Source organism: Macrotis lagotis, chromosome 4 (genome assembly GCF_037893015.1).
Source record: "Macrotis lagotis isolate mMagLag1 chromosome 4, bilby.v1.9.chrom.fasta, whole genome shotgun sequence".
Taxonomy (NCBI): Eukaryota; Metazoa; Chordata; class Mammalia; order Peramelemorphia; family Peramelidae; genus Macrotis; species Macrotis lagotis.
In genome coordinates this window covers 150,082,599-150,097,389 of record NC_133661.1, presented here as the reverse complement: position 1 = coordinate 150,097,389, position 14,791 = coordinate 150,082,599, and the positions used below count along the sequence as shown (strand labels likewise).

The 14,791-nt window shown below is 35.7% G+C and overlaps 1 protein-coding gene across 11 annotated transcripts in view; it reads right to left on the bottom strand.

Annotated features, from left to right (window-relative positions):
• Positions 1-14,791, bottom strand: part of TLN2 (talin 2) — a 575,338-nt gene that overhangs the window by 140,806 nt on the left and 419,741 nt on the right. For all 11 annotated transcript variants that reach the window (XM_074234301.1, XM_074234300.1, XM_074234295.1 and 8 more), the window contains 3 exons: positions 7,495-7,588; positions 4,227-4,316; positions 2,218-2,340 (listed from right to left, as the gene is read on the bottom strand). In XM_074234301.1, the coding sequence (XP_074090402.1) occupies positions 2,218-2,340; positions 4,227-4,316; positions 7,495-7,588 (307 nt within the window). The remainder of the gene's footprint in view (positions 1-2,217; positions 2,341-4,226; positions 4,317-7,494; positions 7,589-14,791) is intronic.

The following is a 14,791-nucleotide window of genomic DNA, read 5'->3' as shown; positions in this document are numbered from 1 at the left end:
CTGATTCAGGTACAGTAAAACATATACAAAATCACTGAAACATTTTTAGGAGGGAAAAAAGAATATGCACTTAATCTCTATTGAAGTAAGTGTTCCAAGGGTATTCCTGAAAATTGATGAAAATATACCAACCCATACAACCCAGAAATATACATGGTACTGATGGTTGTATATTCAGAAAACTAGAGGATTTTATTTATCCACTTCAGCTTTCCAAATTGAAGACTGATGGAAATTCTCTTTGGCGAGGACTCATGGAAACAATGTACAATTTTGGGGTCAGTTAAATAAACCAAACAGTTATTTCAAAAATTCACAAGATGTTGACAGTAGAAGGAGCAGGGGTGACACCTAATATATTACTGCTGAGGGTCTCAAACTTTTCTCACTTGAACTTTACTTTTGAACACCAATTAACCTTGTGATCTTAAGGCCTGAAAGAGAATTCAAACAAGTCATATTTGATTTATAGGAACAGAGCTATATAATAGTAAATGTGAAAGCTCAAAAACTATTCCTTAAAAAAGTATAAACTATTATGGTGAATTCATTCTCTCTCTCTCTCTCTCTCTCTCTCTCTCTCTCTCTCTCTCTCTCTCTCTCTCTCCTCTCTCTCTCCCACCCCCCCCATTCTCTACTCTTAGCCCATCTCCCATCTCCTCCCATTACCACCCACACCAGAGATAATAAGCTGAAAGAACAATTCAACTTAGGGTATCTCCAAAGTGATTAATAACTGCTTTTTTGGTCCACTATGTCAGGAAAGTCTCAGTCAATTTATTCCTATTCTCAAGGATATTTTTCATTTCCTTCACAGTCTTAATTGCCTGGCAGGCTTCTTGTCTATCTATAACCATTCTCATACCCCAGAACCAATCACCTCTGCAACTGTTCTTGGATAAGTTATGCCAATCTACTTCCTAGGACTCTATTCACCCTCCCAGTAACATTTCCAGACTACAGTGTCCCTCTTTGGCCACCAATCTCCATGTGTTTTCTTATGCAAATATTTGGAGAACAAAGGCTGTTTTGTTTTTGCTTTTCCAATATTGTGCTAAGCATTAAATGCTTTTTAAAAAACTCATTCATTCATTCTGTTATCTCCTGTCCAAGAGCTTCTCTTATTCTTTCTATATCATCATCCCTTTCAACTCAGATAAGAAACAACAAGATGTGGAAGGTACCATGCTTCTATTGAATTTCCAACTTTAAGATGTTACAACATAGGAAACACTAGTTTCAACTATTCTGTCTGGGAGAGAAACCAGTTCTAAAGCAGAGGTTCTTAACTTGGAGACCACAAATTTATTTTAAAAATATTTTGATAACTGTATTTCAATATAATTAGTTTCCTTTAGAATCCTATATATTTTATTTTATGCATTTAAAAACATTCTAAGAATGGGTTAATAGGCTTCACAGAGATGGATTTTTGTGTTTTTGACACAAAATATTTCAAGAACTCCCTCCAATATCTTTCCTTCTTTCTCTCTTTTTTTAATCAAAGACTGCCTTTGCATATCTAATATTTAGTAAAAATATCTAGCACAATAAATGCTTTGTTCATTCATTTACTCATTCAAACATCCATTCATTCATTCTTTCTTTTTTTTCATCTTGGACAAGAATAGAATCTCCTGTCTTCCTGTATATCAACATAGAAACAAAAATGTGGAAAGTATTCTCCATTTCTTCCTTCTTTCTATCCCCCCCCCCCCCCCCCCCCCCCCGCCAAAACACAGGGACTACTCATGAATTTGCCTTTATGCTGATTAGCACAGGAACTAACCCAGTTTTTTCCCCCAACTCCTGGAAGATCATTAATTAATGCTAATCTTAGTAGCCATACACAATTACCTTAGCCCACAATGGAGTATGGAACTCCTGAGCTCAAAAGTAAAGTTCTTTTGCTTCAATCACTGCCTCCCTAGTAGTTAGAATTATAAATAAGTACCACCATACCTGGCAAGAATCCATCTACAGCCAGTTTCTCTGGACTGGAATGAATCCAATTCTATCTTCTAACTATTAAAATAAAGCTGTCAATCCTTGCTCTTGTGACTGAATGAAAGGTCAAGCTCACATCTTCCCCCCTCCCCCACCCCACCCCGGATAACCTTCAAGATTCTTCTGCAAATCCATGGAAATCCTAATTTAAAACTCAAGTGGAAGCTGAGAATCAATGTCTGATTCCATATTTGGCCAAAAAGGATTTACCTGGGCTGCAGCTTCTGTGAGACCGCAGAGGGCTTTGGAAGCAATTCCCACACATTCTCCAAACAGAGGAAGGTCACCTGTCTTAGCATTTTGAGATATTCCTGCCATTGACTCACCTAGGACCTGAAACAAAGAAAGCACTGTTCCAATAATAGTATATGCAAGATCCTAATAATGACTAAAAAATTTAATCATCAAGGAAATTTAATTCTATCTTCTTTCTAGTCTTCTCCTTCATTGATAATAATAAAGGACAGGCAAATTTAAAAAATTTTAGATTTAAATAGAAAAATAATCAATTGGGAGCATGAAATTATCATCTTTAAAATGTATTTTTTCTAATAGATGAGAGCATATTCATATACAGGATCAAAAGTACATATAACTTGGACATCCCTTTCTGTGACTATATCTAATCTGGGGACTCCTAGAACTGCATACTTCTAGAGTTTCATATAAAAAACTAATTATGAGGGGCAGCTAGGTGGTGTAGTGGATAAAGCACCGGTCTTGGAGTCAGGAGTGCCTGGGTTCAAATCCTGTCTCAGACACTTAATAATTACCTAGCTGTGTGGCTCTGGGCAAGCCAATTAACCCCAATTGCCTTGCAAAAACCTAAAAACAAACAAAAAAAACCCAAACAAACAAAAAACTAATTATGAATATAAAAAAGCTTAATAAATATTTCAATAAAGTACATGCTTTTTGAAGGCAGGAACTGTTAAACTATTGTCTTTTATCACCCAATACTAGCATATTTTTGGCAAAAGTTGGGTGCTTAATAAATGTTTGTTGACTGACTGAATCCAATTCAACATGCATTTATGAAGTGTGTACTATATCTCAAGAAGTAGCTAGGTGACTCGGAGGATAGTGTCAAGACACTCAGATATGTTCGATGACCCCTGGGCAAGTCATTTACCCTCTGTTTGCCTTATTCCAATGGAGAAGGAAATGGCAAACTATTCCATTATCTTTGCCAAGAAAACCCCAGGGAAAGCACTGGCTTGCTATGGTCATCAAGAATCAGACATCACTAAATGACTGAACAATGTGCCAAGAAATTTATTTGGTAGTATCAATGAAAATGCTAAAAAAAAAAAAATTACTATTCTAAATTTGATATTTATACTTACCTTATAATTTAATATAAATTTTATATGTAAACTCAAAAACATTTAAAAGGGTTTATAAGCATGGATTTTTCAAGAAAAATTACCAGGTATGTCTATTACTATTAAACTGGCTCCACAGGCAGTGAAATGAAAAATAAACAATAATTAATTTTCTTTTTCTTAGTAAGATGGCACCACCAATCTATAAATCATTTTAGTGATAAAAATCCCCTAGAGAGTAATTCCTCTGGTAATGAGACTAGGTATATATTAGGTTTCTAATAATTAAAGGAAAACAACTTTACTTCCTGGATATGCAAAGTAGATTAACTTATATACAGAAAAGTAAAGTCTTAATTATAATTATAGAAGGAAGTAAGGCATTTCTGAAACTAACTTGAATGTTGCAAAAACATTCTCTGAGCTTGAGAGTTCAAATAGCCAAAATGATTACACTCTTATATACCTCCCTCGCTCTCTCTCTCTCTCTCTCTCTCTCTCTCTCTCTCTCTCTCCCTCCCTCCCTCCCCCATCTCTGTGTGTGTGTTTATATGTTTGCAGTAGAGGAAAAAGAGCTGGAAGGGATCTAAGAGACTAATGTATTCATAAACACATAGGTATATAGGCAGACATGCATGTGTTTGCACACTTATCTGTGTGCACAATCATGAGAAAAGTAATCACATATATGTATTACTGCAGAGACACACAGCCTTTGGTGGATATATATGTGTGTATATATATATATACACACATATATATAAAGATATACATATAGATACACACACACACAGCTATATATATGACAATCACACATGACATGGAAGTACAAGTACAGGTCCTCTTACTTTATTTGAAAGCTGACACTAGCTACTACAACAAAAACAGTCATACCTTGGAATTTTCCATTACACTTTCAATGCAGTCAAAATAGGAGAGATCACTAACAGGTTCGTTGGGATTATCCAACATTCCCTTAACAGTCTGTAAAAAGAGAACAAAATCTTAAAGCACGTCATATAAAATGAAATTGACAACATAATGCTATACACAAATAGCAAAATTTTTTCCATATAAAGAGTTCAGATCATTATTGTTCATTTTGCTTCTAAGGAGCTAAACTTGGAATTCTTGAAATAAACATATTAAGATGAGACCAGTTTTGTTAATTAGATATAGCACTAAATGAATGAGTACTAATTAAGGTAAGGGTTGATAATTTTTATCGCTAAAAGTAGGGGAGATATAAGGAGATGAGAAAAAGCAAGATTTTCCTGGTCAATCCTTTAGAGATGAAAGTAGAATTTAATTTCAAGACTAATTTGTGAACTTAACCTGTACTGATAATTGTTGGGCTCTTTCAGCATTTGAACTTTGAAACTTTTTTCCTTCACTATCTTCAGGGGTGGGAGGCAAATCATGATGAGAAAGGACAATCATCTGTGACTAGTCTAATAGAAAGATAATTTAGGTTGGTTGATGAATTTTTTTTTCTTTTGACAGCCATAAAAAGCTTCTGATTTAAGTCTCTTGGACTCCATCAGTGAAGGTTTTAATTAAATATGGGGCCTCTCTGTGGATACCATGTCTAACTCTCTGTTTTCTAGATCCTGGATAAACTATATTCAGATGATAGAAAAAAGAAAAGTCTAATCTAGATTCCTATCTACTTACTGCATTTAATAGTGAGATATATAAAAAGCCAAATTTTTCTTCATATGATATCCTGATGATGAGGACTTAAGAAGCATCAGATATGAAATATGATGAGGATACTTATATAATGTAATAGAATGGACCTCAGGGCTGTCTAGTCTACTTTATAGATGAAGATACTGAAGAGGTCAAGATCCTTGCCTAAAGTTATGAAGGCAGTGCTCTTTCCTCCACAATCCAATGGCATACACTTTCAGTATAAGGTATAGGAATAAGGGACAGGGTAAAAAGAATGGTGGCATTAAATAGTAGATAACCTCTTTAGACATCATTAGAAAACCCATAGAGAGAATGGGAAGAATAATTGTTCTGGAGTATGAGTTGAAATACTGCCTCTAGTGGTACATTGCCTAAATGATCTTAAGAAAGTCACTTTAAAAGTCCAGGGTCTCATATTCCTCATTTGTAAAAATGAGAGGGGCTGGATTAGATGACCTCTGAGGTCCCCTCTAGATCTATGATTCAATTTATTTAAAAAGATAGGTTCCCCCACAGATAAATGAAAATTTAATCAGGCAGTGGTTATTGATGGTGCAAATCACTCTTTCAACCAGCTTGCATTCTGAGTAGTTTACAAAATGCTAAAGTCCCAAAATAATAAACTCTTTCTGCCTTCCTTTGGGCACAGAGTCTATTTGCTATTATTAACAAAATCACAGAATGTCTTCATTAGCTCCATGTATAAGACAATTCCCATTGCTTCAACCACCTTGGAATCAATTATGAAGGTAAAAGAACACTAAATCTCAACATAGAAAGGCAACTGATGAACAGAGTCTGACTATGCTTATTTTAATTTTTCCAATTTAAAAAAAGTCTTTAAAAAATTATCAATAGATGTTGAACCCTTTGTAGAGTATAACTCATTTTCCTTGTTTATTTTTTCCATTTAATCACTGTTTCTGTTGTTTATAATCTCAAATTACAATCTGTTTCAAAAGCATACACTATTTTGGGCTCAGGTAACCAACTATGTAAATTCCTTCTTTTATCATTAGTTTGACTTTTTTTTTGAAGAATTCACCTTAAAGCAAAATTCATTCACATAGGATCTATTTTAAATGGATTATTCAGGATCCTATGATTTTTTCTTTTTAAATAAGAACAGTCATTATTTCAATTTTGTTTTCCATTCTTCCAAATGAAAGCATCTTTAGATATAAATGAGGTATGAAATATATTATAAAATATAATTTATACCTATTCTTTTCCTGTGTAAAGGGGAAACGAACCAACCTGAACACTTCTGCCTAAGTCAAGTGTCAGATTCAATCCAAATTTCTGTCCCTTCAACTCAGACCACTTAAAAACACAGGGTAGAAGGAAAAAATAGCTAAACTAGTGTAACAGTAGGTAACCAAGTAAAGACAAATAGCTCACCTTATACTTAAGTTGATATGCCCTAGCAAAAATGATTATTAAGGTTACATTCAGCTCTTTTTTTTTTTTTAGTTTTTTTTTGCAAGACAATGGGGTTAAGTGGCTTGCCCAAGGCCACACAGCTAGGAAATTATCAATTGTCTGAGACCAGATTTGAACCCAGGTACTCTTGATTCCAAGGCTGGTGCTTTATCCACTACGCCACTGCGCCACCTAGCTGCCCCTAAAGTAATTTTTAATAGAGTAATTATACATCCTGAGTTCCAAGATACTATTCCATGGCCAGGAATAAAAAGTCAATTATAAAGACTATATCATGAGCAAGTGGGAAGTCAGAATTATTTCTGGCTAATTGTGGAATGTCCTCTGGAATCTTTGGGTAATCCCAAGATATCAGAACTATGTAGCATGAAAAACATACAAATGCTCTGAATTATTGACAACCAAGTAGCATCCCTGTAAGGGAAATCAAATGTCTATAGAAATGTAACTGATTTATTTTTACTGAGATCAATTTGTTCTGATTAACATGCCTTTCATCAATGCAATGGCTGGCTTGTAAAGGGTTGGGAAGGGGCATGCTTTCATTCATTTTCTGTCACAAATATCTGTACTCTTTATATTGAGGTATAAGAGTTAGGACCTTAAATATAGCTGCAACTATATTGTTATCAGGTCATGGTGAGGCCAGGACTCTGACTTTGCTCAAACTCTTTTGGTCAGTAAGTGTCATTTTGCAAAATTCTGCCTAGAAAATTGACCCAAACTTTTGTTGTACAGATGTACAGTTGAAATGTATTTTTCACTCAGGAAGTAGTGTGTCCCAGGTGAGCTGTCATTCTCAACTGCCTCAGGATATAAAACATTATCTAAGCTAGTTATTCAGTTTTGGTCTGATATTCACAGCATCAGTCAAAGAGTAATCAGTATAAGTAACTATTCCCTTCTCAGAAAAAAGGCTAGGAAATGAGTAAGGCACAGGGCAGTAACCTTACAAGAAAATGGGAGAATGACACCAGTCTCTCCACCCTTTGATATCTCTAAGAATCATTCCATGTAATAATACCTCAAGTTCCCTGAGGGCATTGTCACATTCCTTCTGGCCTGGTGCTTGCTGAGTACACAGTGTGATGAGCTGGTTAATACTTTCTGTCACAGCTCTAGGAGAAAAAAAAAAAGAATTGTTTATAAAGATTGATGATGAGATTACTCTTACTTTATTTTCCTAGTCCATAACAAATTCAATTAATTAAGTAGGGTTCAGTCCTATTGAAGGCTGCTCTTCTTCTGTAAGCTATAGGTTCTAAACAAGGAAAAAACCCCAACATTACTTGAGGAACTTTTCCCTCAAGCAAATCAGAATCATTACATTGTTTATAATTATTGGTCTGACTTCTGAGGAAAACTTGTGTTTCTTTTAAGAATTAATGACTATGTCAATACACATACATGAGCAAGACTTTTCAATGAAGTTCAAATAGTAATAAAATTATATTAATACTGTTTCCAAGACCTTTAATTATCGTTACAAAGAATAATCTGGATACCTCTTGCCATTTCTAAGATTTTAATAAGAATTTTCTGTTGTAAAAAAGTACAATGAAATTTTAAGAGTACTTTTCATATAATCCCACATGAATTCATATCCTTAAATGCAGGACTGAACACTGTTCTTAACAAAAATGTGATCTTCATTTGTGGATTGGGCAGTTGCAACACAAAGAAATAAACCAGAATCTTAGATCCAATCTTGGTACTGTTTTGAAACCACCATGGACTTTTGGGAAAGATTTAAAATTTTGAACAACATCTTCTAATATGGGAGGCAGAGACTGCCACCTACTTTAAGTTATAAGATATTTATAATTCAAAGAGCTGGATTATTTTCAGAGCACACATTTCACTACTAAATACTGTAATGAAATTTGACAGACATTGCAGAAGTGACTACTGTGTTTCAAGGTAAAAGTAGAGTTAAGGAGAAAGCAAAGATCCAGAGCCAAAGAATGGAAAGGGATTATGTGAGTCCAGGTCAAAATATTTCAGTGGGCAGAATGTGGATGAGAAAAAAGTTACTCAAATCACTGAGTGTCTTTTATTAACATGGAGTAAGTAAGGTTAGGAAGTAAAATTAGGAAATAATGAAGTTCAAATCTGACTTCAGACTAGCTGTATGGGGAAGTCACTTAACTTCTGTAAACCTAGGAAACAGCTAGGTGATTCAGCAGATAGAGTGCTGTGATTGAAATCAGGAAGAAGAGTTCAAGTTTGGCCTCAGACACTTATTAGCTGTGTTATCCTAGGTAAATCATTAAACCTCTGTGCCTTAATCCACTAGAGAAAGAAATGGAAAACCATTCCAAGAATGGTTCATTGGGTCAAAGAACTGGACACAACTGGACAATAACAATAAGGTTGGGGAAGGAGAAAAAAGGAAAACAATTTTTTAATTCTCTCCACAATTTGACTCCTACTGAACCACTCAAAACTATGTTACAACTTTCAATATAAAACCAAGTCAATGCATTAGGTCACCCCCCCACCCCTCATTCTAATGCCCATGTCTTTGTTCATATTTCATCTAGAATACTCTTTCCATTTATTTACATTCCACCCATTTTGACAGGATTTGGTTTTGTAAGGTTTAGCGAATCATAAACAAAATGTAAGCTACTCTTCTTCTATATGACCCAGTTCAAGTCCTATAATAAAAATGACAGTAACACCTAAGACATATTATTTTCTGGCTTGCACATTTAGTCTTGCCTACCTAGTGAGGTAGGCTATACAGCTCTCACTTTGGTAGATGATGGAACTAAGACCCAGAGCCCTGGATCAAATTCCAGGACTTTGGACTCCATATCTGTTGCTCTTTTGGACATTATAACAAGATACTACTTCAAACCCCCTATATGGACTCTGGTTCAATGGAAAGGGCAGAGGATTTGGATTCAGAGAAAGAATGCATTTTACTAATAAATTGCTTTAAGTTTGCCAGAGTATATGCAAATGAAATGAAGAGGCTTTTCCAATATACAAAGGACAATCAGCTTAATTATTTGATGAGAAGACTCTAGACTCTAGTTTGAATTTTAAATTTACTTAAGATGAGTTAGAGTAGTGACAGTAAAAAAAAATCTGTGAACTTTGGATATGGAAAAAATTTAAAAAAATCCTCCTCTCTCCCTCACCCTTCACATCTGATTGTAGTCAAATTTATTTATTTGCTCACAGATTTTCCTTAAACAATTTTTAAGTAACTAGTGATGAAAAATCCAACACTAGATAAGCATTAAACTGGGATAACATATGACAAAGTATCTCTATTCTTTCTTTACTGCATGAGAAGAAAAAAACAGTATGTTATAACAACTTGGATGGAGTGACATCCTCTCAAGGGCAAGCAGGGACTGTTTCTTATACAATGATTGGTACAGTGCCATTCAGGGGAACAAGCTAAATTATGGTTTAATAAGTCAATAAGTCATTATTTATTGATACACTCAATTAACAGTGCCATACCATTTGTGGTGAGGTCAGGATCATTTGATATTCAAACACAAATGTTTCATTTTATTTATGCTTTTTCCAGTATGCCAACTCTTTATATGGTTTGTTTTCAGCTCTTGCCAATGTCAGGGTCATCTGATTTAAAACATTAGATTTTAAAAATAAGGTCTTGTACACCTTATACTTAAGAATTCATCAGGTAATATAGACAGACACTGAGTAGCCTTGATTAGACTATCAGTCACATTTATTTACTCACTTCAAAGTGTATAGAAAGAATAAAAAAGTCAAGTCAGGATACTCAAAGTGAAAAGTTGTATGGTATCTGACTCAGGAAATCACTAACTTCTACAGAGGACACTCAAGAGATTATCATACATTAAGCATATTGGAGTTGGCAGTTACCATATGGTACTGGGATGGAGTGACTGATAATGAAAATACAAACCAGGGATATTCCTCTATTCAAGGATAAAAGCAAGTAGACCTGAGCCTCAAGACACTAATACTACTGAAGGGATTTCTAAACTTAAATCTGTTCAATGACACTAAAATGACCGAAACCAGAGTATTGTAAGGGATACAGCATAGAGAGAATCCAAAGTGAATATGGATAAGCATTCACTATGTGTAAAGTATGATAGGGAATGGAGAGGATGGCGAAGGCATTGTTCCTGATTTTGAATTACTGAGTTTAGGGAAGATAAGGAGATTCACTGACCAACAAATATTTATGGATGCTCATTTTGACAACATACGGTACTAGTCATATGGGGGAGTTAAGAATTATAAAACTTAGACCCTTGTCCTTGTCTAGGGACTAGACTTTATCTATGGGGGAGGGGGGATCCTGAATAACTGTTTGCTGAATTGAATTATATTCTATTTAGGGAGAAGTGATACAATACCTGTAAAAAGATAAATAGTAATATAAGAAAATCAGAAAAGATGACACAAACATTGCCCAAGAGGACTGATGAGCTCTCTCTCCCACCCTCCACACACATACATATATACAACATATTTATATGCAATACATACATGTACATATTTATCTATTATCTATATTTATATACTATCTATCTATATATAGCTGTAGTTAAACATACATACATAGCATACTGATAGATGGATTATATATATTTTCCAGGATATGGGTGGCAGGGGGGCGGGGGGAGAAGACTGTGGTTGAAACAATCAAATGCCAAAAGAAGATCACGAATGGCAAGAAAGAAATCAGTGTCAACTATTATAGTCAAAAACGTCTTTTTAAAGAAAGTAGGATTTGATTTGTACTCTAGAGATGGTTACTATTCAAAGGAAAAAAAAGCAAAGCAGAAGAACAATTAGGATTGGGGAGGAAGAAACAGAATGATCAAAAGTAAAAGACCATTTTTTCCCCTTGCACATCCCAATTCCTGTCTCCCTTCTCTTATACAAAGAGAATTGCTGTTCCAGCTTTGGTGACAGTCTCTTAGGAGCTCAAGCAGACTCGGCTGGGACCAACAGCAAAATCCAAGTGGCAATGGGGGAGACAGGTGTTAATTAAATTGCAAGTTCCTAGAGAGTCAAAACTAAGGATGGGAAAGAAGTGGAAAAAAAATCTTATGATCCCCAGTATAACCTCAGCATCCAGGGTATCTTTGGAGGGAAAGAAGGGTAAATTGCTTCTCAAGTTGTCGAATATTTCATGCCAGGGGCTTGGCAGGGTTGCAGTGTCAGCAACAGCAGCAGGGAGGGGGAAATAGAGGTAGAGCACCTTCTTCTTGCAACTGAAAATTGGTTTCTTAGTCCCTGGACACAATCAAAAAGCACCAACCCAGCTGCTCATCCCGAGACAGGGGCTGGTGAAAATGGTTCTCAACTCAACCAGACTCATGAGAATAGGCCACATCCTGAACCAGCACAATTGAAGGAAATAAACAAGTTTCCACATCCCCATTATGAAATGAAAGCAAATGAAAGCAAAGTGAAAGTCATGCCACTGTAGACATTTGAAATAAGATGATTGGGTTCTTCAAATGTTCTCTGCCCTCCCCTCCCCCTTCTTTTATTCTGAGGAAAAAATAAAGGTCCATTACACAAAGAAATGTTCCATTTTCTATTGAGAAGAAAACTGTCTTTCCCATGGGTAAAAGGACCAAACAGTCCAACAAAGAACAACAGACTCAAGTTTGAAAATGTTGGGGGATTGGGGGAGGAGAAAAGAGAGGGCAGGAAATTCAGGATTGAGACACTGGACTGGCTTGTTCATGCTCTGGAAAGCAACAATGCCATTACCCTTCAGTCATATGATGACCATATGAATAACCTAGAGACATCAGGGTGGAAAATGAAAAAAAGCAATGAGTAGGGAATCGAGCCCAAAGAATTAGTCTTGAATTTTCTACTACATGAATGAGATTGTCACCCCTCTGGGCCTTAAGTTTCCTCATCTGTGAAAAGTGTGGGGCTGACCATACACTTTCCTTTAGGAAAGGGGTTCATATCTTAGGGTTTCTGAACTTGTTACTTCCAAAGGGATCTAGGACACAACAAATGGATGAGAATCTTTGGTTTAAAGGTTGTAAAAATGCTAAAATTATGATATTGGAATAAAAGAAATGTACTCTCCATGGTAAGTGACCAACATGAAGATTATGAAGAAATTATGATTCAAAACAATAGTCATATTATGGTAGCTAGGCAACCATAATAGGGGAAAAATATATAGAAGGAAAAGAGTTCAAAAGGGAACATGAAAATCAAGAGATTATTTTGCTAGTATCTTCATAAAGTCAATATGCACTTAAAATATTTTAAAGAGTTTGCAGTTTTGTACATGTTTTTATATGTGTTTTCTTATAGTTTAGATAAGAAAACTGCACTAAAAATTAGATCAAATGAATGCTTTTACTAGATTATATCTAGGATCTATTTGAAATCTGCACTTGATAATTTAATACTCAGCAGAAAGTTACAGTAGAAAGAACAAAGATTTTGGGTTACCTTTGTGACCTTGGACAAGTCACTCATCCTTTGCTAAGGTTCAGTTTCCTAATCTATGGAATGAAGTACTTAGAGACGACTTGGTGTCAAACTCAAATAGAAATGGGGACCACAACCCTTATATAAAGATCCCTGTTAGCTGGAAACTGACTCAGAAAATCACAAACTGACACTACTTAGATTCCATTATATTTTTATTTTGCTAAATATTTCCAAATTAAATCATAATCTGGTTCAGGACCCTCTAGAGTGCTGTAGGCTGTATGTTCATTCCCTTAGGACCAGATGACCTCTGAGCATTCCTGCATATAGATCAAGGATCTTCTCATCCTAGGAAGAACAACACTGCCTGGAATGTTGATGATTTAAGATGATGTCCAGACACTTAATTGGTCATGCTCATCCTTTCTGGTTGGGTGCCTTAGACAAAGTTTACAGTAACCTGACTGAGATATAATCCTGACAGGAAAAGAATCATTTTTTGCCCCACCCCCACCCCAGCATTTCTACTTTGGGCTGAAACAAAGGAGAAAAAAGCTCTAGAAAAGTCACTGGGTACCTGGGGAATAGTTGCTTTTATCTGCTCACAACAGTTTCTTCATGTGTTGGAGCGGTTTTAATTTGAGCACTCTTACATGATTAATTTGTAGCATACAATGAAGCGAGCACACAACTTTGAATGAGGGGAAGGGGATGGCTTGCCTTCTGATTCCTTCTGAGCTATGTACCAGCTTGCCCAAGTTAGAAGGTACTTAAGAGGTCATCTAATATAAACCCTTCATTTTACAGATGAGGAAACTAAGACTTAGAGATATTAAAATGACTTTCCTATTACATGTTGCTGTTTTTCAATTGTGTCCAACTCTTTGTGACCCCCCCCCCCAATTTGGAGTTTTCTTGGCAAAGATTCTAGAGAAGTTTCCATTTTCTTCTCTAATTCATTTTACAAATGAAAAAACTGAAGCAAACAGGGTTAAGTGATCTGTCTAGTAAATCTGAGACCATATTTGAACTCAGGAAGATGAGCCCTCTTGATTTTAGGCTTGGCATTCCATCTATTGCACCACAGTAAATGGTAAGGCTGGGATTTGAACTCAGGGCTGATGACTCCATAGTCAGCAATCCAAGCTTATCACTCCTTCCACTGTACCACACTTGCCTTAAAGAGCTTTTGTTTCCTCATTTGTAGGGGTGGGGGGGGGATAACTGTTATTACGAAACTATAAAATGTTGGTTATTTCAACTCTCTGGGTTTCGTTTCCTCAGCTGCAGAAGGAGGGTTAGATTGGATGAACTCTTAAGGTGCCTTCCTACTCTAAATCTATGATGTTATGATTCCTGCTGGAGTTATTCAAAGGAAAAATCAAGAGGATAGTTTGGCCCTGGGTTTCTGTACTCACTTTGAGACTGATAGAGGAATTTGGATAATCTATTGTGCTAAAGAAAGATTTCTTTTAGATTTTTTAAAGGGGGGGCACTTTTATCCTCAATTTTTCTTCAATTTTCTAAGTAGGGATTTGAGGTATGACTATTATGAATGCTAATAACATTCATTTGGAATATCTCTTTTATTTGATACCCAGAACTTTAAAAGTCCAATTTTGACCTTCTCCTAGGATATCTCAGCTCTGAAAAATAGTTCTACTTTGCTAGACTTTCCTTCTCACAATCTAAGGCAATGAACAGCATGTTCCAGAATGGACACTTTCAAGTCACTGTAATTTTGACATATTTAAAAATGAAAGATAATGAAAGCCATGTGAGCTGAGATACCTGGGAAGAGTTTTATCACAAGAGTCTTGGCTAGTTAGACAAGTAGAGGAAGAGTAAAGAATCAGCAACACCTGCTAAAAATCCAACTGGGA